The sequence below is a fragment of the Archocentrus centrarchus genome, chromosome 6 (genome assembly GCF_007364275.1).
Source record: "Archocentrus centrarchus isolate MPI-CPG fArcCen1 chromosome 6, fArcCen1, whole genome shotgun sequence".
Lineage (NCBI taxonomy): Eukaryota > Metazoa > Chordata > Actinopteri > Cichliformes > Cichlidae > Archocentrus > Archocentrus centrarchus.
The window spans coordinates 31,052,058-31,075,616 of record NC_044351.1 but is presented as its reverse complement, the minus strand read 5'-3'; the positions used below and the strand labels follow the sequence as shown (position 1 = coordinate 31,075,616).

General features: G+C 41.7%; 1 protein-coding gene across 4 annotated transcripts in view; it reads right to left on the bottom strand.

The window, feature by feature from the left end:
• The window catches only part of znf423 (zinc finger protein 423), a 141,067-nt gene that overhangs the window by 44,742 nt on the left and 72,766 nt on the right, over window positions 1–23,559 (bottom strand). For 2 of the 4 annotated variants that reach the window (XM_030732007.1, XM_030732009.1), the window contains 6 exons: window positions 22,908–23,465; window positions 22,626–22,810; window positions 21,623–22,044; window positions 20,948–21,161; window positions 19,462–19,546; window positions 12,809–12,829 (listed from right to left, as the gene is read on the bottom strand). In XM_030732007.1, the coding sequence (XP_030587867.1) occupies window positions 12,809–12,829; window positions 19,462–19,546; window positions 20,948–21,161; window positions 21,623–22,044; window positions 22,626–22,810; window positions 22,908–23,465 (1,485 nt within the window). Of the gene's footprint in view, window positions 1–10,289; window positions 10,796–12,808; window positions 12,830–19,461; window positions 19,547–20,947; window positions 21,162–21,622; window positions 22,045–22,625; window positions 22,811–22,907; window positions 23,466–23,559 lie in introns of those variants that run through there. The other 2 variants (XM_030732010.1, XM_030732008.1) reach the window with 2 other exon arrangements.

Here is a 23,559-nt window from a genome sequence, read left to right as displayed (position 1 = left end):
GCTCTTGCTTGGGATTCAATTTCCCTCTTGGAAATTCTCTCTTCCTATACTAAACTCTAAACTCTCTTCCTATACTAAAAATGTTAAAGTTTGCAGACGTGCGCATACAGTACAATACTTTCCGAAAAAAAAAGTCTCAGTCTTTCCTCCATGACTAAAAACCTAACTTTTATTAAAAGCAAGTTTCAAATCAAACCTTCCATTTTAAAGGCAACAGAGCCACTTGAGACTGCACCATACAATCATAGTGATGCATTCATTCCTATTTTTTTTTTTTTACCATCCAAACTCTGAGCATTTTGAGTTCTTTTCCACCATTTCTGGTATTTTTATAATTGTGCTGACACAATTATAAGACAGATATACCTTTGCATACTGTAGATGCACTAAACCTTAGACTGTCTGACCATGTAATAACAACAATAATGTCTGTCATTTACCCCTAAAGCCCTGGCTAGTCCTGTTTGGCCCCATTGTGGAAACCAGGCAGTTCCTGTAAGGGCTCACAAAGAAAAAAAAATAAACTGAAAACCCTTTTGAACCTCCTTGAAAAAATTTCCCATTTGCCCGTGTACACATGGGTTTACGCACACAAACACACACACACACACACACACAGACTCCCTTCCTTTTCTGGTGTCACAGTGTCAGATATTCCAGGTTAGGGAGAACACTGGGGAAATTACACTTCTACCTAGGCCTCTAGCGCTGTGAGTACGAGAGAAAGAGAGCGGGGGAAAGAGAGAGAGACAGTCCAGTGAATCTCACGGGTAAACCTGTTACCTCAGGGGAAGTGGACAGACAATGAATAGAGGGAAGTAGTGATGGGGTTGGTGGGGAGGGATAGGATGATGGAGTGTAGGAGGGAGCAGCGGGGATTAAAGACAAAGAGGACAGAGAAACAGAAGCCAACTATACCAGGCCATTCAATCAGTCCCATAGCCTCTCATTATGTGATTGGGGATTTCACATCACTGCATGTGAGATATTCTTTGCTTAGATGTATAACCAGTTTAACCCACATATGGTATAATCAATAGTGATGGTATAAAAATGCATTTGTAGTCACACGTGTAGGCAGAGATGGAGTACAGGTGGAGCTGTAAGATGCTGGAACCCTGCTGGTTCTGTACTTCTTGAAGCTGAAGGGAAAAAAAAAAAACACATCAACAGCAAAATTACGGATGTTGATGATCTTATTGTGTGGTAATAAGATTAACTAAGACAGACTATAGCCCAAAATTATTTGGACTAACTACAGCACAAAACTGCACCACTGAGACTGAGATATAACGGACCATATCTGCTGTGTTTGCATGGAGTCTCCTGGTTTTAAATCAGGTTTATGAGAATTCCCATATTAGATGACGCATTCACACTTACGGGCGATTTTGAATCACCACCAAACATGCATGATTTTGGACAGTGGAGGAGGACATGTTACATGTATTTTTTTGCTGCAAATATCTGATTGGTGGCATTCGTTTTGGCAACTTGATACGCAGCTTTTTTTTTTCTATGCCCACATTCAAATTTCAAGGTTGTAAATGTGAATGTAAATTATATTGCTGATTTGTGTTGCCTGCACAAACACATGGGAGTTATCAGGATACTGGTATTTATTATGTATACACAAATCACATTTCTTTGTGTTCCAAATAAAAGTAATTTCCTGAATATGATTGAAACTGATATAAGGCTAGAATAGTGTGCATGTAATCATAGTTATTCCATAAATTCTACCTGTCTGCAGCTTCATAACATTCATTTTTTATTCTTACTCTCGTTTCTTCAGGCAGCATTATTGAAGATGCAGCCGTCTTGTTTCTATTTAACTTAAACTATCAACTAACAAAAGGAGTCAGATGCCCTGTGCGTCCACTCAGCGTGAACGACACATCTCTGCAGGTCAATGGGAGAGAAAGCTCCAGGTTTTGGCCAAGCAGAAAGGCAAATAGAAATCATGTAAGTTAAACCAGCCTATAAGAAGTAAACAATAAAAGCACCTACATAGGAGCAAGCAGGCCAACGTCTTTTTATCACATGATTAATAAACAATTATAAGACTTTATTATATGGCATATAACCACAATTTAATGAGGACCTGTGCATTCATTTCTAAACAAGTGAAAAAGGGGGTTAGGTAAAGGTACTGAAAGCAGCTGTTCTGGAAACAGTGCAATCAACAGGCTCAAGTGGCTTATTGTCTCAGTGACATACAGAGTCAAAGCTTGTCACCTGATTGGTCTTTAGCACCGATCTATGTGACTGATGCAGGTGCTTTATTCCTGTGCTTCCTGTGGCACTAAAAGCTCCAATTGAAAGTGGAATGGCGGGAGGTGTTTCCAGACGCTTTTCACAAAGCTCAATTGCTTTTGGCTCTGTGGTTAGTCTGACACAAAGTGGCACCGGGAATCAAACCTACAGCACCACTCTGAGCAGCCACAGCGGGCACTGCCAGACCATGCTCACAAACACACACCCACACGCGCTTACACACTGAATGCCAATCATACTATAAACACACATACACACACACAGTTATAGTACACACAATTACTACCAATCACACTGTACTCACCCATTCACACACTTTCACTCTTTTCCTGTCTTTTTTGTGTCATACACACACACACACACACACACACACACACACACACACACACACACACACACACACACACACACACACACACACACACACACGTAACCACCCACCACGGACAGGAGCACTCCGACCTGAGCCTTTCCTTTACCTGTAACAGACCAGTAATTAGAATGTGACACCAGACAGACTAAAAACAGCCCTGCAATTAATACTGCGGAGAGGAAGTGTGAGTGGGGAATTTGTCAATTTCTACATATTTCCTGTAGATCTATGAATACAAATAGTTTCTTAATGGCACAACTTTAGACAATTATGAGTAATGTGCATGTCCCAGTATCCATGTTCCCTTTTCTTTACCACAACACGGTCCTAGCTCCATTGCAGAATGACTGTAAACTGCCTCCTTGCTGTCTGCTACATGATGGCTAAATTAGACTGGACAGTCTTATGAATCGGGAGAGAACCATGTTACATGTGAAAAAGGGAGACAACTCAAAACACAGAGCATCCAGGAGCAGGGCAGTTGCATCTAGGACACGCCCGACTCCTCAACTATAAAAGAAAAAACATCTGGATAGCTTCCAAAAGCACCATGCATCAACACACACACACGTACTTTCTCACACATACACACACACACACACACACTCTAATGAAGCCCCGGTAGTGACGAAGAGCAGCAGGGAGCGGCGTGGATCGCCGAAGACAAGTGTGTGTGAGCTTTCGTCGCAGAGTGTGCGTATGTGTGTGCGAGTATGTGCGTCTCCGGCGGGATAATTATGGCGCTCCTCAGCAGCTGAGCGTGCCAGATGTACTGGGAGAAGGAGAAGGAGGTGGTGGGGGAGGAGGACGAAGAGGAGGAGGAGGCACGGCGCAGAGCAGAGAGGGAGCCCAGCACCAGGAGCAATGCAGCAGGGAGTATACAGAGTTTTATGCGAATACATTAGTGTGAATGTGTTGTGTATCCATGCACTGATGTGTGTCCGTGTGAGTGTGCGCGTGTGTGTTTATACCTGGGAATGCATGTGTATGTGGCTACATAGGAGAATGTCTCTGTCTGCGCATTTCTAGATGGATCTGCATGTTTGTACGTACAAATGCTGCGTGCGCGTGGGTGTGTGTGTGTGTGTGTATATTTGGCATGACCAATTTTGTTTCTTGCCATCCACCATTAGCAGGTTGGCTCTGTCACAAATGAGTGTCTCTCATCCAGGAGAGATACAAGGATGAAGAGAGACAGAGAACATGAGATGAGGAAGTAGAGAGGGGTTGTTGGGGAAGGAGAGAGCCGTTAGAGGAGGAGAGAACAAAGGGTCATAAAAGTTAAGACAAAAAAAGTTCTGAAAATTACTAATCCAACCTAAACTACAGTAAGTGGCAAATCACACAACAGAACAAGATTAGCATAATGACTGCAACTGCTATTATGTTGTGGGTGCGGGGTTAACGCAGTGTCTGCACCCCCGTTCTGTATTCAGTCTACAAACATGCAGTATACTACCAGCTTTCGAAGTCTTTGCAGAGCACAGAATATACCCAGGTGATAGAGCGCTGCAGGTGAGATGTTTTATGCTGTGTAGGGCATTGCGGATACACATCAGTATCAAAAGCCTTAACAGATTTTTTTTACTACAGAATACAGGAACTCAAATTAAAATTTTAGAGCATATTTACTACATCGTGTGCAATGCTCTGAATGCCATTATTTGTTGAGGCAAAAAAACGGAGGATCTTCCAGATCTTTGAACTGCTGCCCACGTCTGCTAATTTAAATAACTCACATGGACATTGTGTTATCATCGTGGGTGACAGTTTTTCAGGTAAACAAAGTAGAAAAGAGAAGGCAGAAATATAAAAATAATGCCACAAAAATTGCAGAAAGAATGAGTTTTAAAATAATAGAAATAAACAACCCTATGGGCTTCTCTTTTAAATTAAAATGACAATGATGGGGCAGATTAATCTCTCATCGCCAATGGTTAAAATAGTTATACATCATTGTGTAGTAAGATTGCATATTCCGTGAATGCACACAAAGTACAGTGAAAGGTAATTATGCTGAAAGCTATAATGGAAAGAAAGATTAGAAAGAAAGAAAACAAGGACTTAAAAAAAAGGAGGGCATAAAGTAAGAGATTCCTTTGCGGCTGGCTTTGTCACCTTGCTCACCCAGGGGGTGGGGGGGTGGGGGGTGTTACCAAAGCACCTTGGGAAATTACTGAAACCAGAATGCATTGATTTATCCAGGATGATGTGCATCCTTGGCTGTGTGTGTGTTTTTGTCAGAAGGCCTTTGTACTGCAATAAAGAGAACAGCCTGGTCGACATCTGTTTAGAGACGAAAGATAAGAGCGACGGTGTAGCAACCTTTCTCTCTTCCTTGTGCTCACTCCTGCCTTCTTCTGTATTCTACCATGTAATTATGAGTCAAAGAAAACCCTTCAACCTCTCCCAGCATGGCTTAGCACCCCACCTCATGCTATGCTGTTTTAAACCATCCTCTCTTTCGCTCCTGGAACTGTATTTTGAGTGAAACGTGATTCTGGAGTCTGAATCAACAGAGAGCTGTGAAGCCTATATATTACTTATGATCTCAGGTGGTAGTGACCTTAAGGAACCGCTTTTTATGCTCTCAGAATATAGTTTTGCACATATTGTGCTTTCTCCACCACCGTCATCTCATCACTGTCATCTGTAGAACATCTGGCTGCAGGCACAAGCATACAGTTTGTATATCAAACATAAAGACAATCACTTTCAATATGTCATCGTAGCCTTCATGATGTCTAATGAGCCTAAGAAGCCATTAATGAATCCAGCCTGATTGATAAAGGCAGTTTAAGTCTTTACTACATGTGCATGAAGTGACAGGCTTAACACTTCAACACCAAAAACACGGGAGGTAAATTTAGCATTGCACTGACTTAATTTTAGTTAATTAAAGCTGTTAAATTTTTCATGGCATATATAGAGTCATGTGTAAAGGGAAGTTTTTACAGGACTCTATGGAGTCACGTGAAAAACTGAGCATACTCCATGATTCAGTAGCTTGTAGAACCACCTTTAACAGCAATAACTTCAAGTAATCGTTTTCTGCATGACTTTATTGGTCTCTCACATCACTGTGGAGAAATTCTGGTCCATTCCTCTTTACAAAATGTAATCAGTTCATTGAGGTTTACAGGCATTAGTATAGACACAGCTATATTAAGGCCCTACCGCAGCATTTAAATTGGACTTGGGGAGTTCTGGACTGTGACTGGGCCACTGCAGCGTCTTGATTCTTTTCTTTTTCATCCATTCTGTTCTAGATTTGGTGCTGTGCTTGGGATCATTGTCCTGTTGCATGAGCCACTTTGAGCCAAGCTTTAGCTGTCGGACAGATGGCCTCACATTGGACTCTAGAATACTTTGATATACAGAGGAGTTCACTACACCAGCGAGATCAGTTATGGTGTTTGTGCTGAGATGCTGTGTTTGGTTTTCTCCAAATACTATGAAACACACACACACACACACACACACACACACACACACACACACACACACACACACTGTCCTAACGACATTGTTCCAGAAGTTTCTCAGAGCAGTGCACAGTTTGACATTGGGGTGAATTTCCTGGGATGTCCACTGTGGCATTGTGTTAACACATACAACCAATCAAACAGCCAAAACTTCAGCTTTTATGGAGATGGTCACACTTGCTTATGGTCACGTTGGCCCAAAATGTTTCCCCTCGATAACTGAATGTTTGGAAGCTACTACTTCAGAAACCTTTGCTGGAATCACCTGTAACACTGTTACAGGTGCCTGCACAGTAGGGGATCAGCTGGTGCACAACATACCTATAATCAAAATTTCTCAAACTCGGATTTGACAATTGTCAGGTTCTGAAAAGATACACAACTCTGTTTTATTTCAACACGAAGGCCAAAACGGAAACGCTGCTGTCTGGAAGACTCTCCATTTTCAAATAAAACTGGTGCCACTGAGGAGCTTAGAGTCTTGATTTTTCAAGTGTCTCACTTGGAGATGACTAGAAAGTGAAAATAATTGAATGCCATAATGAAACAGTTTCCTGTGTCTCGTGTCTTGCATTGTAGTATTTTAACCATTACTGTGGTGGCACTCTAAGTATTACAATTAAATGTATACCTTGTGAAACCTGATTGTGCCGCCACATAAAGATATCCAACGTTATCCACCTCTATATTCATAGTTTTCCCCACAGTCATAAACTGTACTGTCAGTTTTTTGTATCTGCCCTCTACACCTCTGCTTAGTCTTCTACAGATGCATGCCATACTCTGTAAACATGTTTGTGTTCAACCATTGCCTGAGTAAACTACAGTCCATCTACCAGCTGCTTACAATGCAGCTGCATTAATAACATACAAAACGCCCACAGTGGACTGACAGTGTGTGTGTGTGTGTGTGTGTGTGTACTCCCTCGATTTCTGTTTTTTTGTCTGTCTGGCACCATCTTCCCCTCCCTCTGCTGGTTCAAACAAGGCGAGCAAGGTGACCCTGAATCACAGGCTGTGTGAGTGTGTGCATATGTGTGAGCATCTACTAGTGTGTGTTCATGTGCCTTTATGTGTGTGTGTGTGTGTGTGTGTGTGTGTGTGTGTGTGTGTGTGTGTGCATGCGTACAGTCCCAGTAATTAACACCAGCCACTAATGAAGTCCAGCTGCTCGGCAAGAGGACTAAGTGTGAGCCAAAATCTGCCAGAAATCACTCTCATCCTCTCCCGTCTCTCTCCTCTGACACATTCTCCTTCCGTCTCCGGCTTTAGTCATCTTGATCCACCCTTCCACGCCTCCACTTTCTCCACATTTCATTTCATATTGATCTGCGTTCACTTGTCTCTCCCTCACCTGCTCCCTCCAAGCCTTCTGCAGTTTCTATCTCTGCATCAGTCTGTTTCCTCTCCTGTGGTTTGCCATCAGTATGAATTTCACTCTATTGATCTGTAATCACCACTATTTTTGCTTCTCACTTACTGTGTCATTCTGGCAATGTACAGTATCACTTTTTACTGTTTGTTCCTCTATTCTATCCAACTCTCTCGTGTTTTCCTTTTTGTTACATTATATAATGCTTCCTTCAGTTTTTGTCCTATATTTAGCATAGCGTTACTTTTTATGATGGTTATATTTTTTTTATAGCACATACATTTAAATTTCCTTTATACAAACATCTGTTCATGTTTTTTTTAGATTCAGGGACAGACAGAGCTCAAATTCACAGTGTGAGTGAAATCTAACTGGTGCCTTATTTCCATTGTTTTAGGAGGAAATACAATCTATTCTCATTACCAGAGGATGGCAGCGATGATGGTAGCTCAGATGACATGTTTTTCACAGTATCATACAAGTTCAACAGCAGTTCCAAGAGAAGTTAGGACTTGCAAACAAACCTTACACTGTTTCCTCAACTCCCTACGTAGTACATGCAATTAGAGCTTTCTTTACAAATTTCCACCTTGAGAAGACAGAAGCTCTCACAAGCAAAGTACACTTCAATGAAACATCGGCCTTCAGCTGAGGAAAAGAAAAAGTGATTTTCAAACTTCAAACCCAGATGGATTAAAGACTGCCCCAAAAACAGAAATGCTTAAGAAAATCCTTGAATCCTTTGGAAAAAAAAAAAAAAAAAGAAGTAGTAACATCTGTCTATCCTTGCTCAACCCCAAAATGGTGGAACAGTAGCAAGTAGGTGATCTGTGCTGACCAGCCTGCATTTGGTAAAGCATCACAATGTGAGAAGTTACATGTGATAACAGTAAAGCAGAAACACAGCAAGCTAGATTATATTTTGCATTTACTACCACTGGATCCACATCACAAAGCAGAATTGAGAAAATACAAAATAAATTTGTAAATTTATTTCTTTCTGTAAATTTTTTTTCAAACATTCTGAGTAGATTACAATCAATTTATCTGAATATATGGCTGAAATATTTATTTGTCCAAATCAAACAGGCACCAACAAGCTACCCTGAGAATCAGAAACCCATCAGAAAATCAGTTTATGCAAACCCACACATTCCTGAAAATAGTTTAGATCAAGAAAACATTTTTTAAAAATCTTTCTGTCTCAGGTTTGCTTTGTATGACTTATTTCAAGCTGTAATCTCCAATCTCATTGTACATCCTGTATAATGACAATAAAGGCATTCTATTCTAATATCCTGCAACCTTCGTGTTGTGCTCTCTTTTGAACAGATTACAGGTCAACCTCCCAGAGCCGCGTCCCCCTCCTGCACCTCAACACATAAATGCAGAAGCAAACATAACCGTGACGCATCACTAAAGACGCACACATTTTCATAGTTCACACACTCTGCTGTCCCTCTCTCCATCTATTTCTTTGTGTCTCTGTCTTACACAAACACACCGCACAAAGTTGCCGCCGAGGCATTCACCTGTGGTACTTTATCCTACTCACACACTGTAGTAATCCACCTCGGTGTAGCCTGTTTAAAGGCAAAAACCACACTGCATTACTACGCAGGCCTAGCAAACGCACATGCACACACTCAATCGCTACCAGCTGTGACAGATGTGCCTGTCACAGGAGAAAATGAATTCAGAATAGTTAGTGAATTAAGCAGGGAGTTAATTGTTGCTTGGCCCCTGTTTATGAAGCGCATAAAGGCAAAGCGCCTTGTTTGTCTTGTGACAATTAGCCAGCAGAGAGAGAGAGAAAGAGAGAGAGAGAGAGAGGTGTGTGTGTGTGTGTGTGTGTGTGTGTGTGTGTGTGTGTGTGTGTGTGTGTGTGTGTGTGTGTGTGTGTGTGTGTGTGTGTGTGTGAGAGAGAGAGAGAGAGAGTGAGAGAGAGAGAGTGAAATGGTCCTGTTGTTGTTAGCAGCTGGTGCAGCCACACCTGGACGACTTGAGGAGGAAAAAGAGGGGAGGGGAATGTAAAGGGGGTGCTGCAGGTAGGGTACGCTATATATCCTTGCCCATAGATGCAACACACAGAAATGGCTAAGAAAGACATCACCCATACAAAGCAGACAACTTCTATACATGAGTTAAGAAAGCTGAAGCTGCATGTGTAAATATCCTGACAGGCATCAAACACAACACAACACACACACACACACACACACACACACACACACACTCTCACTCATTATTTTGTGTTCCGATATCTATCCTAGTTGGGTCTCTCCCAGACTATTTGTCAGTGTGTCCTATTAGGTTTCCAAACAGCTTGTAATGACTGGTAATAAACAGCAGAAGAAGAAGAAGGTAAATCAAGCGAGAAGACGACAAAATGAGCTCTCCAGGGGACCACTATGCTCCCAGCCTTGAAACACACACACTCACACACACACACACACACACACATACACACACACACACACACACACACACACACACACACACACACACACACACACACACAGGCAGAAACACACCAACAATTCTGTCTACGTATTCATGCAGTCAATAAAACCAACAATGGCAGGTTATGGAGACTAACAAAGAGCAAACATTTTATTTTAACAGTGTCATAGCAGTTAGAGAAACGTATACAACAGCAAAACAGACTGAGTGCATGCATGACTGCATGGACTCTGTTTTTAATAGGTTTGTGTGTTCTGACAAGTGGCACTGATAAAACATAACCACATTCGACAGAGATACCATGTTGGCTTAGGGCCAAAAAGTACAGAATCACTTTGGCTTTACTGAGCAGCTCCCAGTTGTTACCATTATGTAAATATGTTACCATGAAATATATTTAAATTTCCACCTTAAAAAGAGTTTTTTTTTTGTTTTTTTTTTACATCTCCAAATTAATGAACTTGATTTGGTCAAAACTAACACTTGGTTTATCTCTCCTCCCACCTTCCTTCCTTTTCTCCTCCATCTAGCCCTCTGTGGTCCCCTCTCTCTCTCGCTCTTCATTCCCTTGTCCCTTCATCATCACTCCCTTCCTCCCTCTGGTGTCACAGCTCACTGGCTCCAGGTGGTGAGGGAGGAAGGGAGGAAGGGATGTAGGGAAGGATGGATGGAGGGAGGAACTGAAGGCAGGAGGAGGGGTTTCTGTCATCTGTTCCTGTGTTCATACCATCACAACGAAGACCGACATCCTCCTCAGTGCTGACTCTTTGATAATTATCTTTTTTTTTTTCCTGTTTACATTGACAATTAACATTGTCATGTTATCTGTAAATAACAAGAAGGTAAATTAACACCTTGGTCAATTACTACCTTTATACAGTGCTACATTTAATTATATATTCTAATATCACTCTGGAGTGTTTGTAACATAGAAGCCTTTATATATTACTAATCATAATTTCAATAAAAGATGTATTTTAGACTTTAGAAATAAATGAGTGCAGAGTGAATGTGAGCAGCAGTAACAGCAGCACAGTGTTAATGGTGTTAAAACAGTTAGATTACCTATTCTAAAAATTTCAGCATTGGTAGGGAGGGCAAGTGTTTGTGTGAAGACTGATTACACTGAGAAGACTGTTTGCTGGATGAGTGGAATAGTTTAAGTAGCTTTTACTACTTCAGGGCACCAACTCAAGCTGTTGCCTGTGGTGCTACAAATTATCAAAAATCAGACATTTACACAGGTTTTTTTTTTTTTTTTTGGTTTGACAAGCTGTCTAATTTCTTCAGCACGCTTCTGGATCATGAAAAAAAAAAAGTTCAAATGTCCAAATCTCTTTATTTAGCATCTGTTAAATTCCAATATGAGTTTACAGCATAAATGCTGACCCACCCCCACCTCCCCACAAGATAAAAAACAAAAACTACACAAAGTGATGCACTTTCTTCAGTTCAGAGGCACTGGTTATACACACCAACAACAGAGAAGCCAGAGCAGTCTGTATTGTATTAGTTCAGGTGCAGCAGTGTAGAAAAGAACAGCAATGTTGGTAGCCTGTGGCAAAGACTCAGACACACACGCACGCACACACATACATGAGTGAGCCCTCAACCACATTATCCACCTCCATTGACTCTAAAAGCTTCTTACGCGCCTCATTAAGTCTTCAGTGACACAAAGTAACCACACCAGACCCTGCTCAGCACCACATACACAGACGTACGGATAGGTGTGCATCTGCGCACTGGTGTTAAAGGAAAGAGGGGAGAGGAGGGGCGACTTAGAAGCACAGAAATGTTTGTACAGACACACATCGGCTCAGCCACAGCCCGTGGGACAGCTGCTTAGACATTACTAGTCAAGCGCGTCACAGATTTGACTGCAGGCTAATAGACAGGTTGAACGCAGGTTTGAAATGCCAAATAAATGCAGCCTCCAGGTAGAAAATAAAAGCAAGCCAGTATTATTTAATGCCTTATTCCACACAGAGGGGTTCATAAACTATTTATGGTCTTCACCCAAAGTCACCATCAAATTTAAAAGGTGAGAGTGCCGGTGATTTAACTGAAATGTACCCAGGTTCATTCAGGGACCTTTAAGATGTGTTTGAAGGGAAAAATATCAGTCTGACGCCAGGTTTGGCCAAACGTGTATCAGACCAGCAAAAATACTGCAGTTTAAAAGCATGTCCTTTATGTACTGATTATCAAAATGTGAAGAATGTAAATAAGGGAGGGCTACTACAATTATTATGGTGCATTGATGTAAATAGGTAAGTAAAGCTCATGCTGAGGACACATCATTAGCCACCACACTCCACAGGGAGCACTTAGATCCAGGTGAGTGGCCACTCGATACCTCCAAGGCATCTGTGTGTGCATATGCGTGTGTGCGTGGTGTGTACGAGGTAGGGAGGACAATGAAGCATGCAGCTAGCAGCAGGGATTGGGGTGAATGAAGATTTGAGGTGAGGTGAGGGGTAGCTATGCAACGATTCGACTAAAATGTGTAAATCGTCCTTCATTTCTTTACATCTTATTATGCACACTGATTTCTCCTACTGAGTATTAATGAACAACTTCTGTGCTGTGCTGCGTACTAAACATCTCCCTTCCAGGTTTGTTTTCCACATCATGCAATGTGACTTTTACACGTTTGCTAACTGCTAGTGATTTACTCTTGTATTCAATAATAAAAGATTAAAGCTAATGCAGACTGAATATTAATCCATACAAATTAAAAAAGCAGTAAAATGTTTATGATGATGGGCAGGCAGTGGGACAGCATAGTGCTGCCTTGCTCATAGTGGGAGCTAAGGAGACAGAAAGGGGACAAACCTTGCCGACAGGCGGGCTCTTCTACAGGCCATCCATTTGGCAGGTGGGGATGGGGGAAAACGGAGGAGAGAATGGGCAGAATTAGTTATATGTACTGTGAATGTGCTGTGTGTGGGGAGGAGGCAAACGCAGTATTAAAGATAAATTAGCTCGCTGTCATCAAGAAATGCCATTTGAAATCCCACAGAAAACATCAGAAAAACCGAAAACCCTTTATTTAGGTGACACAACACTGCTGTTCAATAAAAGGAGCTGCTACGGACTAAAATATGTAAATCTATAAAATACTTTTGACACTAATCAGCTGCAGTAAAGTGCTACCTTGACAGAGACATGTAATTAAGGCTTAAAGCTGAACTGCTGGCTATAGTGATGGATAGAAAGAAAGTTTTAAGAAAAAGAGACAGAGGGAGATGAGTAGATGAACACAAAAGAAAGCAATGGCTTTGGCAGAAATTTTTACCAAAGGTCTGATCATGAAGAGAGCAAGGACATGTGTGCAGAGTTACTGGTAGATCAAAGTAAGCATTGTAACCAGTATGCTAATTGGAGACTGGTCCCTGATTAGTGCCAATGGAAAGGGTTGACAACATGCTGTGTGTGGCTCTATTGTGCACGTATGTGTGGCTCCTTTGTGCGTGTGTGTGTCTGTGAAAGAGAAAATGTGAAAGTGTGCGTGCGTGTGTGTGTGTGTGTGTGTGTGTGTGTGTGTGTGTGTGTGTGTGTGTGTGTGTGTGTGTGTCTACATGTGTTCAAGAAGTGAGGGCTCATGCTGTGAAATCTAGACTGAGGTGATTAGTAAAGCATTAGTGGCTGCATGCAACACTCAGAACACGCTGTCAAGGACCTTATTTACGGATGTGTGTGTGTCTGTTTTGTGTATGGTTAGTGTGTTTAGGGAGGGGTCGTTTAAAGGTCTAATGCATCATTTCTAAATGAGTGCTCTGCTCTTAAAAACCACCAAACGGAGGCAACAGCAATATTATGCTGCAGAAAATGCTCCTGTAGATGTACTCGATTTACACGCTCGCACACACGTGTTTAGATACACACCGGCTCTCGCCTTCACCTCACACTATCACACGGGGAGGGAAGTTCTTCATGATGTGCAGCTGCACAGCAGAAAACAATACAATGTGCCAAAAGTTGCTGCGGTGCAGTCCAAGGAGACACAAACACATCCACACACCAACAAATACACATGTGCATACAATGAGGGGGAGAGGGAAGAGACAATACAAAGGCAAATCAAGCCATGAGAAAACAGCTAAGCCACACATTACAGAAATAAAGGGAATTACTGCACTCTGATACAATCTTGCTAAGTCTTGGTGATGAAAAAGAGGTGTCATCTAAAATAAATAAATCTATTCCAGTGGCACAAGTAGTGTGAAGTTCACCTGTTTTGGTTTTTCTGTTAAAAAACAGCCCTGCAGAGATTCTAAAAAAACCCTGAAATTTATTATCCTTCTTTTCAGTGCTGCCCCTCCATCACTCTGGGCTCTGCCTCCGTCTATTTTTTTTTTTCTGTCATCTGACATCTCGTGGCTAACCCCCGTCGCATCTTCTCCTCACACGCCTAAAACACAAATAAATAATTTGCCTTTTACGTGGTCCTCTCATCTTCTCGTCTCCGTCCCCCTCCCCATTTCCACCTGCTTAGCAATGTCGGGGGGCTTGAAAAAGTGCACACACACTGCTCTGTGATTACAGACACAGACACACACACACACACACACACACACACACACACACACACACACACACACACACAGGTAGGATATGCCCTTATTGTGTGTGTAAAATCTGCAAAACCAGACACTTTTTGTCTTACAGGAACATGCTACACAGAGTGAGAGAAAGGTACTGTGCTCTTTCTGTTCTGTGATTATTCACATATAATATTTAAAAAATTGTTTAACTGTCTATACTCAGTTATTAAACCAAATTTAAACAGGTTCTCGCTTGCTTTATGTAGTATATATAGTGTACTTGCCCTTAGGCTTTTGTCTATCACACAAAAAAATGCCCCCCCCCCAAAAAAAAAAATCTCCAATGGCAGGTTAGTACCAGAGGCAAAAATGGATAGCTCAATTTCTTTCTCTCTATCTCTCCTCAGTGTGTGGGAGATGGACTGAGGCTGTGTGTGAATGTGTCCATGTGTGTCTTTAAACAGTGTGAAGTGTGGGCATTACCACTCAGCTCCACCACACTATTATTCTCTGTTCAGTACCAATAGCTGTACAAAGCATTTTCAGTGGTGCTGCCATATATCCGGCTTCACAACTTAATCCACCATATTGTTCTGTAACTCCTGTTGCTGTCCCACTCATCTGAGCAGCGGAGGCCACAGGTGTTATTCTGGTTACACTTTCTCGCTGGCAATCTAGATATCTGCTCAGGACTTTCTCTTATTTTTGAGATTAACCATATCAACAAACAGTAATAATCACAATAATAATCATCGTCATTGCCGTCATCATGTCAAGACCATGCAGATCAATCCACGTTTAATTGACTGCAACAACCATAATGCCGTACCAACAGCTTGCTGCAAAGCAGTACTTATATGACACTACATGAGGACACCTTTTAAGACCCTGTATTGATTCAAAACCAGTGCATGCAAAATCTGTCAAAGTGGTGAACAGAGCAAGATGGAAGGAAATTAAACTGTTAATTTCCTTTAGCCCCCTGCAACCTTCTTGCATGATTTCTCTTTCCCTCCTGTGGTGCCTCTCTGCTCTCGGTTTCTTCCTCTCTCCCATTCTCTGCCTCCAGAGCAGGGCATTGACCACATGGTGTTTTAATTAACTTTGTGCTGTGTAAGAGCCAAGGCTAGCGGGAACGCACACAGGGTGTGACTATACAGTCACAGTAAAGCCTAACATTTGGGCTGAAAACCAGTGGTATTTATAGGGTCCCCGTTTTAAATATTAAGTCTTGCAGGCAGGCCAGCATGTGGCAATGATTTCTGGTCTGGCCGTGTTCCAAATGTACAGTAAGTGAATAATACAGTGATTGGAAAGTGACATGTCTATAAAAAGACCCATCTTTCAACCTGCAATTTACCAGTAACACAAGAACATGCGGAAATCACCATTGTTCATATGTGGCCTCTTAAAAACTCAACTTTTGAAAGCACTTTGGAGGCACTTGTAAATTTCTGAAAAGCTAGAAAAATGTTACATGCGATAAGTGATTTATTCTCCTTATAAAATAAGAAAAAAACATGTATGACACACCACAACCCAATATACTCAATAATTTCTTTGAATAACAGTATGCTGAATGAACATAATAATGGACGATCTTTTAATTTCCAGTTTGATGTGATGGATTTAAGGCAACCTAAATTTCTGATGACTTAATCTATACACAGTGATACAGAAATATGTCTATTTGGCTTTGTGTCACAGTAAAGGCCGCTATGCTGTCTGCTTCTGTGTCTGGAAAGGTCGTGTAAAATGAAATGGATACTTTTAGCTCACGCAGAAAAAACTTTGTCGTATTTTTAAACATAAATAAATAATTTTGGAGTAACTAAGGAAAGCAAATTCAGTTGAATGATGAGCAACTGCTTTAAATGTCTTAAGCAGTAATACTGTATTTGAATAAAGTGACAAGCAGTAAGTAGTAAATATGTTTTGGTGAAAAATGTCACCTAAGCTGTTTTGGCTTTAGGCCAAAACACAAGTGGAGCAGTCTTCCTTGTAAAGATTTTTCCTCAGAGCTACAGGGATTCCTCTCTAGACTTCCCACTTTGACCCGCTCTCCCTGTATCTGCCTGTATGTTGTGTCTCTTTCTCTTCCTGACAGCGTAATTAACAGGACCATGGGGTGCACCGTGTATTACCCACGGAGTTATGTGACAATCACATTACTGGACTCGATTAGCCAGTAGAAATCTCCCTCCTCCCTGTTCCTTCAAACAGTCAAAACTGTCAACATAATGGTTAAAAAAAAACACTTTGTGGTTACTGACTGAGAATGAAAGGATCTCCAGACGGTATGATTTCACTTACTATGTTAGATTATTCACAATTTTTCTGTGACACACAGACGTGCACGAGGTGCGACAAAATCAAATGTTAGACAAGCACACTTAGAAATGTTGGAGTTACTGAATGTGAGAGCTGATGATCAAGTGTGCCTGCAGGTCCTGATGAGACTGTTAAACAGGCAGTAACACTTGAGCACAGATGAAAATTGAGTGATACAAGAAAAAAAAGAGAGAGAATTAAGAAGGTAAGTGGAAAATGCAATAAGAAAGGAGTCCAGAAAAATGTACACAATCAGGTGTACTGATACTGTGCCTTCTGGTGCCCAGGCGGGTATTTTCTCACAATAAATTCAATGCACATTCACAGTCTGAGCATGTGCACTAACAAACAGAACAGAATCAGACTATAGCTGACAGGCCTATAGCATAAACTCACAGCATTAAAGCAGCATGATTAAAGCTACAGAATTTAAGACCCAAGTATTACCACAGGGTTTTCACCAGCTCTAAAAATTACATTTTTTCCAGCACAATTCAAATATCCCACCTATAGAGTGTTGCTTTTCCTCAGAGAAGAGAAAAACAGAAACTGGGAGACAAAATAAATGAAGGAGGGTGGGGGGGACTAAAACCTGTTTGCACACTCTTTTGTAACCACAAACATTAAATCCATTGTGTTTCCCAATTAGAACAAATTGCAATTTATGTGTGAAATTCAAAATTATAAAGGAAAATTTATACACTACTTAACAAAGGAAATAAATATTTTATGTCAAAGTTTTGGCCACTTGGGTGATGCATTTATCTCGGCTTTATCTCTGGTCACAAAGCTTAAAGGCAGTTTAGATGTCTCTATTTTTGAGGCAAAGTCCAACTTTTTATTTATTACTGTAAATTTGTCATGCGTCAGTGCCAGCGGTGACCGAAAGAAAGAAACAATCTGCTATGAAGAAGAGAAAGATGACACATGAAACTGAGCATCTGGTAATTTTCTTTCCATCGGTGCCTTCAGACCAAATAAGATCTTTCTGTCACTTCAGTATTTGCTCCTGTCTTTGTTAAAGAGTGGGGGAGGAGAGGGCTGCGGGAAATGTAATAGGAACTGGGCAAGTTCTTAAAAATAATCTGCCTCAATTTCATAATTAATCTGCGCTAGGTTTTCACACAATTAGCACGTTAATTAACCCAAAACTGCCACCACTGTGTGGGGATGTGTGCATGTGTGTGCGTATGTGGGAGGTTGGAGAGAGAAGGATGAGCTGTATATCAGACAGTGGGAGGAGAGAGAGTGAGTGACTGGCGGGACTCTTAGGGCGTAGGGAAGTAGTGAGCACTGGAATGAGATCAACAAAGGTGAGGAGGTGATGGAAGAAGAGGAGAGGAACACGAGGAGAGGAGGAGGACAACAGCCAGAATGAAAGGGGTCATTTCAGTGATGTGGTAAAGAGCTAAGGAGACTGACAGGGAAAAGCAGCAGGTAGAAGACACAGAAACTACAATTTGTGTGTGTTCTTTGGCAGGTGAGCATGCGTGAGAGGGTTTGTGTCAGTGTTTGTGTATCTCAGATTGTGTGTGTTTGATAGCGAGTGGGGGCGGGGATGCGCACTAGGGAGTGAAGTAAAAGTTATTCCAGCTGTGCTTATGTCTCAAGCCTCTCTTCTCCAGACACCACTAGATGACACACACACACACACACACACACACACACACACACACACACACACACACACACACACACACACACACACACACGTACGCACACTCTCAGCCTGAGTCTGGGATTGCCTGTCAGGTTTGGCGAGGGGCTGAGGGTGTGGGCTGCAAAGCATTTGTTCCCCCAGAACAAACCCACGGGTCCACCTCGTTAATCTCCATGACAACAGAGATGCTAAGGCAGCAAATTAGCAGAAAGTAGGAAAAAAAATGTCACAGGGGAAGCGTTCAAAAGAACATCCAAGAGTTAGGTTTTAGTTAAATACAAGTTTTTAGTTAAACACACACTATTTCTATGACCTTTTCTCTCCTTCGATGATAATGGAATTAAATGAAGAAGCTTAACATCACTGCAGTGTCTTTAACTCTCTCATGCTTAATTTTTTTTTTCATGCAAAAGCAGCTGCACAGACAAATGTGGATTTAATGAAGCACCATGTTTGTCCTGCAGTGTCTTAGCTTTAACAAGGGGGTGCACATGTTTTTGCAATCCTATCAAAACTTAAAAAACATCATAAGTGAAGTGCATTGTAATGTAAAAACATATTGTTTGATTTCATTTCGCCCAAGCTTTAAACACTCAAATTTGGAAATATTATGATGATTTGAAAGCCTTTGTTTTACAGTGCACACCTCTAAAGTTTTATCTGTAATTTTGACTGTTCCTAAGCCAAGCTTTCCAACTCTCCACGGTGCAGCCAAGTGGTAAATTTGCACAACAGCTGGTCCACACAACCCACGAGTCAAAAAAGAGGTCTTCATTCCACCTCTCTCACACCTCCATGTTCATGTGAGTGCATGTTTGTGTTTGTGAAAAGAACACATTGTTTCGTGCTTTCAAAGTGCCATTAGATGAGGAGATGAGACGTTCGCAGTCACTGGGTTCACACCGAATCCTACACTCGCACATACGGAAAAAGACATGTGCCTCACTCACCGATCATGTGATTTGCGACATGAATCTGGATCTCTCTTTCCGTCTCGAACGTCATTTGGCATTTAATACACTGGTAGGTCTTTTTCTATAACAGAAAAACACACAAACACCGAAAAACTATTATCAGTACAATAAAATACAGAGTGTCCAGGCAAATTAGAAACATGGTTACATTTTAAACACATTGAATACATAAATAACCATTTTTTTTAAAATGTGAAAAAAATTGTGAAAAAATGTAAAAGCAAGTTTTCAAAACTCATGAAAATGCAAGTATAATTAGCTTAGAAATAACAAGTAAAGGAAATCAAACACATTGAAAAAGGGGTTAAAAGTAAAACATCTGTGTTTGGAAAACTGCACTTTTGCCGTATCTGCAGTCAACCCGTAACATGTGAGCCATTTCAACCTCACAAATTCTTGCACTGCAAGTGCAAGTCTTTAGAGACTTTGAAAAAAAAAGAAGAAGAAAAGGTATGCAGCTACACAAACACAAAAGCTGGATCTCTGCAGAGAAAGTGAGAGAAAGAAATTAAAAAAGGAGGGTGTGAACAGGAAAAAGATTAAGGGAAGAAGCAATGAAACAGAAGGAATGGGTGTAGAAAGAAAAAAAAGGACAAAGGAGAGAGAAGGAGATACAGAGCGAGGAAGAGAAACAAGAGTGAGAGACACAGAAACAAAGAGAGAGAGAATCAGAGACTCTGCTTATCCATTCATAGCACATAGTGATCACTCATGCACAAACACATACAAAATACACAAAGGCCCCACTTCCACTGTCTCTCTGCTGCTTCAGCCTGGTAGAATGAGTACACACACACACACACACACACACACACACACACACACACACACACACACACACACACACACACACACACACACAAATCCTACTTTGTCTGCTTTGTGCTGTTAGACTAAGCAGAAACAAAGGTGCAGGTAAGACAGAGGGTCCCTGGGAACTGTCTCTCAACACACACACGCTCACTTGCAAGTACACACTCTCACACACATAGACACGCGGCAGGTCCCGGGGAGCCTGACTGTCAATATCAAGTAGAGCGAACAGCTCCCACAATGCCTCAGCACGCCCCAGCCGCAGGACCCAGTGGGGCTCAGCTGACACACACCAACGTACACGTAAGCACACATATGCAAGCTACAGACACAAAAAACAGCAACACGCACCAAGCCTCATACAAACCTCATGCACACATAAAGTTCAGGAGGAGTCTTTTGCAACCTTGAAAATGTCTCCATTTTTTAAATGCTCTTCAAGTTTAAATGCATACCGGCCATAGTTATATAGCATAATGCTTCATCTATCACTCCACTGCATAATAGCAAATCCAAGAAGTATTTAAGATGCATCACAGTTTTCAGTACTCACATAACTTACTCTTTATAGCAGAAACAATCAGGTATTTTTATTGAAACATTCTCCTCTAACAGCTTCTATCTTTTCTATCTGATCATTAATTCTCACCTTAGGTGCAGGTGAAACCTCAGCTTTCTTTCCGGCTGCGCTGGTTTCAGGGCTGACCTCGGGGTGATCTGTCTGGACGTGACTCTCCAAGTCCTCCAGGCTTTCAAACTTCACCCCACACTCTGGACATCTCAGCCCAACCATGGCCTTCTCTGCCGGCGTGTCTCCGGGTGTGGCAGCTCCTCCCTGGCTGGGACTCTGGCCGTTCGTGCCCCTAATTTGATTTGAGCATTTGATTTGTTTAAGCTGATTTCAGTGATCATAACTGTTGCTAAACAAAGAAAAAAAAACAAAACTGTTTTTATATTAGTCTGTGTGTCGGTGTACTCCATGTTAAGAAAAGAAGAGGTCCAGCTCTTCATTATATTTGAAGGCTCTTTTTTCATGAGCCTTAGTAGTTCTAATGAGTATATGTGAAACAGATGGAGCCGAGAAAACAGAGAATATTGTGTCCAGAGATAAGTTTGTGAAAGGACCTTTTAAAGACACTTAAAATATTCTTGTACTGTTATCAGTGTGTATTGCAGAATGTATTTTAAGAATAAATACACCTTTATTCAGACAAAAAGCTTCAAAGAAATTTAGCAACAATTTAAGCAAACGTCTTTTTTTTGCTACTGGTGATCATAAGCACACGCACTTTTTTTTAACAAGGTTCATAACATGGCTGCCTACCTGCTCATGCAACCAGCACAGAGGCCATAAGGCAGGCCATTGACATCCAGCTTCACCAGCTCGCCTTTGTTCTTGAACTCCTTTAGGCAGAAGGCGCACTTATACAGCTTATGCTGCTGCAGCTGCCCGTTAGGGGATGAAGAGGCTGAGCCATTTCCTCCAGCTGCTCCTCCATTCCCGCCTCCTCCTGCAGCTCCTCCGAGTGATGCGCCAGTGGAGATTTTCTGCATGTGGAAGGTGCCGTGGATTTTAAGCTCCAGCGTAGAAGTGACCGTCTGCATGCAGACAACGCAGCGGAAGCCAGTGAGGGAGTTGCGGAGATCAGGGTGCATTTGGCAATGCTCTATAAACTCCTCTTCGCTCTGCAACGGCATCTTACAGATTCGACAGGTTCCTGTGTCCAGGCTTTTACTGTGGGTCACCTGAAAAGAGTGAAAATATATATATAAGGATGATTAATGTAATGATAGTAATTTTACTGTATCAATGTTTGAATCTAACTTTTAGCAAAGTGCAGAAGAAGACCTTTTAAAAAAGACCAAAATATTGCATCACTACGCTGCATTCATTTATTATTTATTTATTAATTAGTAAATTAAATTTTCAAAAAACCTCTACATTAGCATAAGAAGACATGGTTGCTATGATAACCGACAGAAGCTGTGTTATGTAACACATTTGCTTGACTATACAAACATTTTTCCTGTACTTTGTTGCAGCACAAATTGCCTCTCTTAGGAGTATTTAACTTTGTTTTAAGTCTAAAGTCAAAGCAGCCAAAGATGTTTCAGGATCAAAATACAGGCACACAAATAGAAAACAGCAAAAATGTCACACAAGAGAAAAGCAAAAACATGTGTCTGCACAGTACTCTGCATCGTTGTACCTGCGAGGGCACCCATACTGCGCTTGCTCTATCAGTATGAACCTCTAAATTATTTGCTGAACTAAAGGCTCCTCAAAAGAGATAAATACAGGCCTGGAAAGCTGTAAAATTACGTACCTTGTGCTCAGTGAGTGTTAGGAGAGAGGGGAAACGTTCGCCACATATTGGACACATATAGTGTTTGGCAGGGCCGCGGTGCGTTTGAGCGTGCTCACGAAGCCCATTCTCAGAAAAGAAAGTTCTGGAGCACACGTTGCACTTGTGGTTCCCTTTGATGAAATCTGCCTTCTTCTTTCGAGAACCTGTTGTATATAATTAATATGTATACTCACAAATATAATAATGATGCATAATACAAAGCATTCCCTTCTAAACAATAAAAGGACATAAGCACATTACCAGCATCATCTTCTCCTGGCCGGATGTTGTGGTCACGCAGTCGGTGGTTCTGCAAAAGAGACTCCATGGTGTAGGCAGCTCCGCAGATATCACAGGCATACATAGGCTCTGAATTATCCAGTTCCTCTTCTCCCCCGCTCGCCTCATGACTGTTGGCTGTATCTGCCCCCTGGCCCGATCCTGCTCCCACAACTCCGCTCTTCAACAGCATGTTCTGCAAGTCTGCTTGTTCAGCAGCTGCAACTGTTGCTCTTTCCACGCTTCCTGCACCTCCGTTGCCACTTCCTCCTCCCCCTCGCTTGGAGGTCTGCGCCAAACCATTAGGCGTCCCATTCTGGCTCCCGCTGCTCCCTGTGCCACCTCCATTGCCGGTGATGTTGCTGCCATCAAAGATGCAGTGCTTTTCTCTGAGGTGTCTCTCCAGCAGTGAGATGGCGTGGAAAGCTTTGCTACAGAAGCGGCATGTGAACTTCTTGCTGTGCGTGGTGATGTGACACTGGAGTTCCACCTCTGTTCCAAAGGTCTCCCCACAGAAGATGCACTTCCGGGGCTTGAGTCCTATCAGTCAAAGATCAAATTAACACGAAGATTCAAGTTTAATCCATCCTACAAGACAGCTGTCAAGTACACATTGGACTTTGTGGTCCAATAT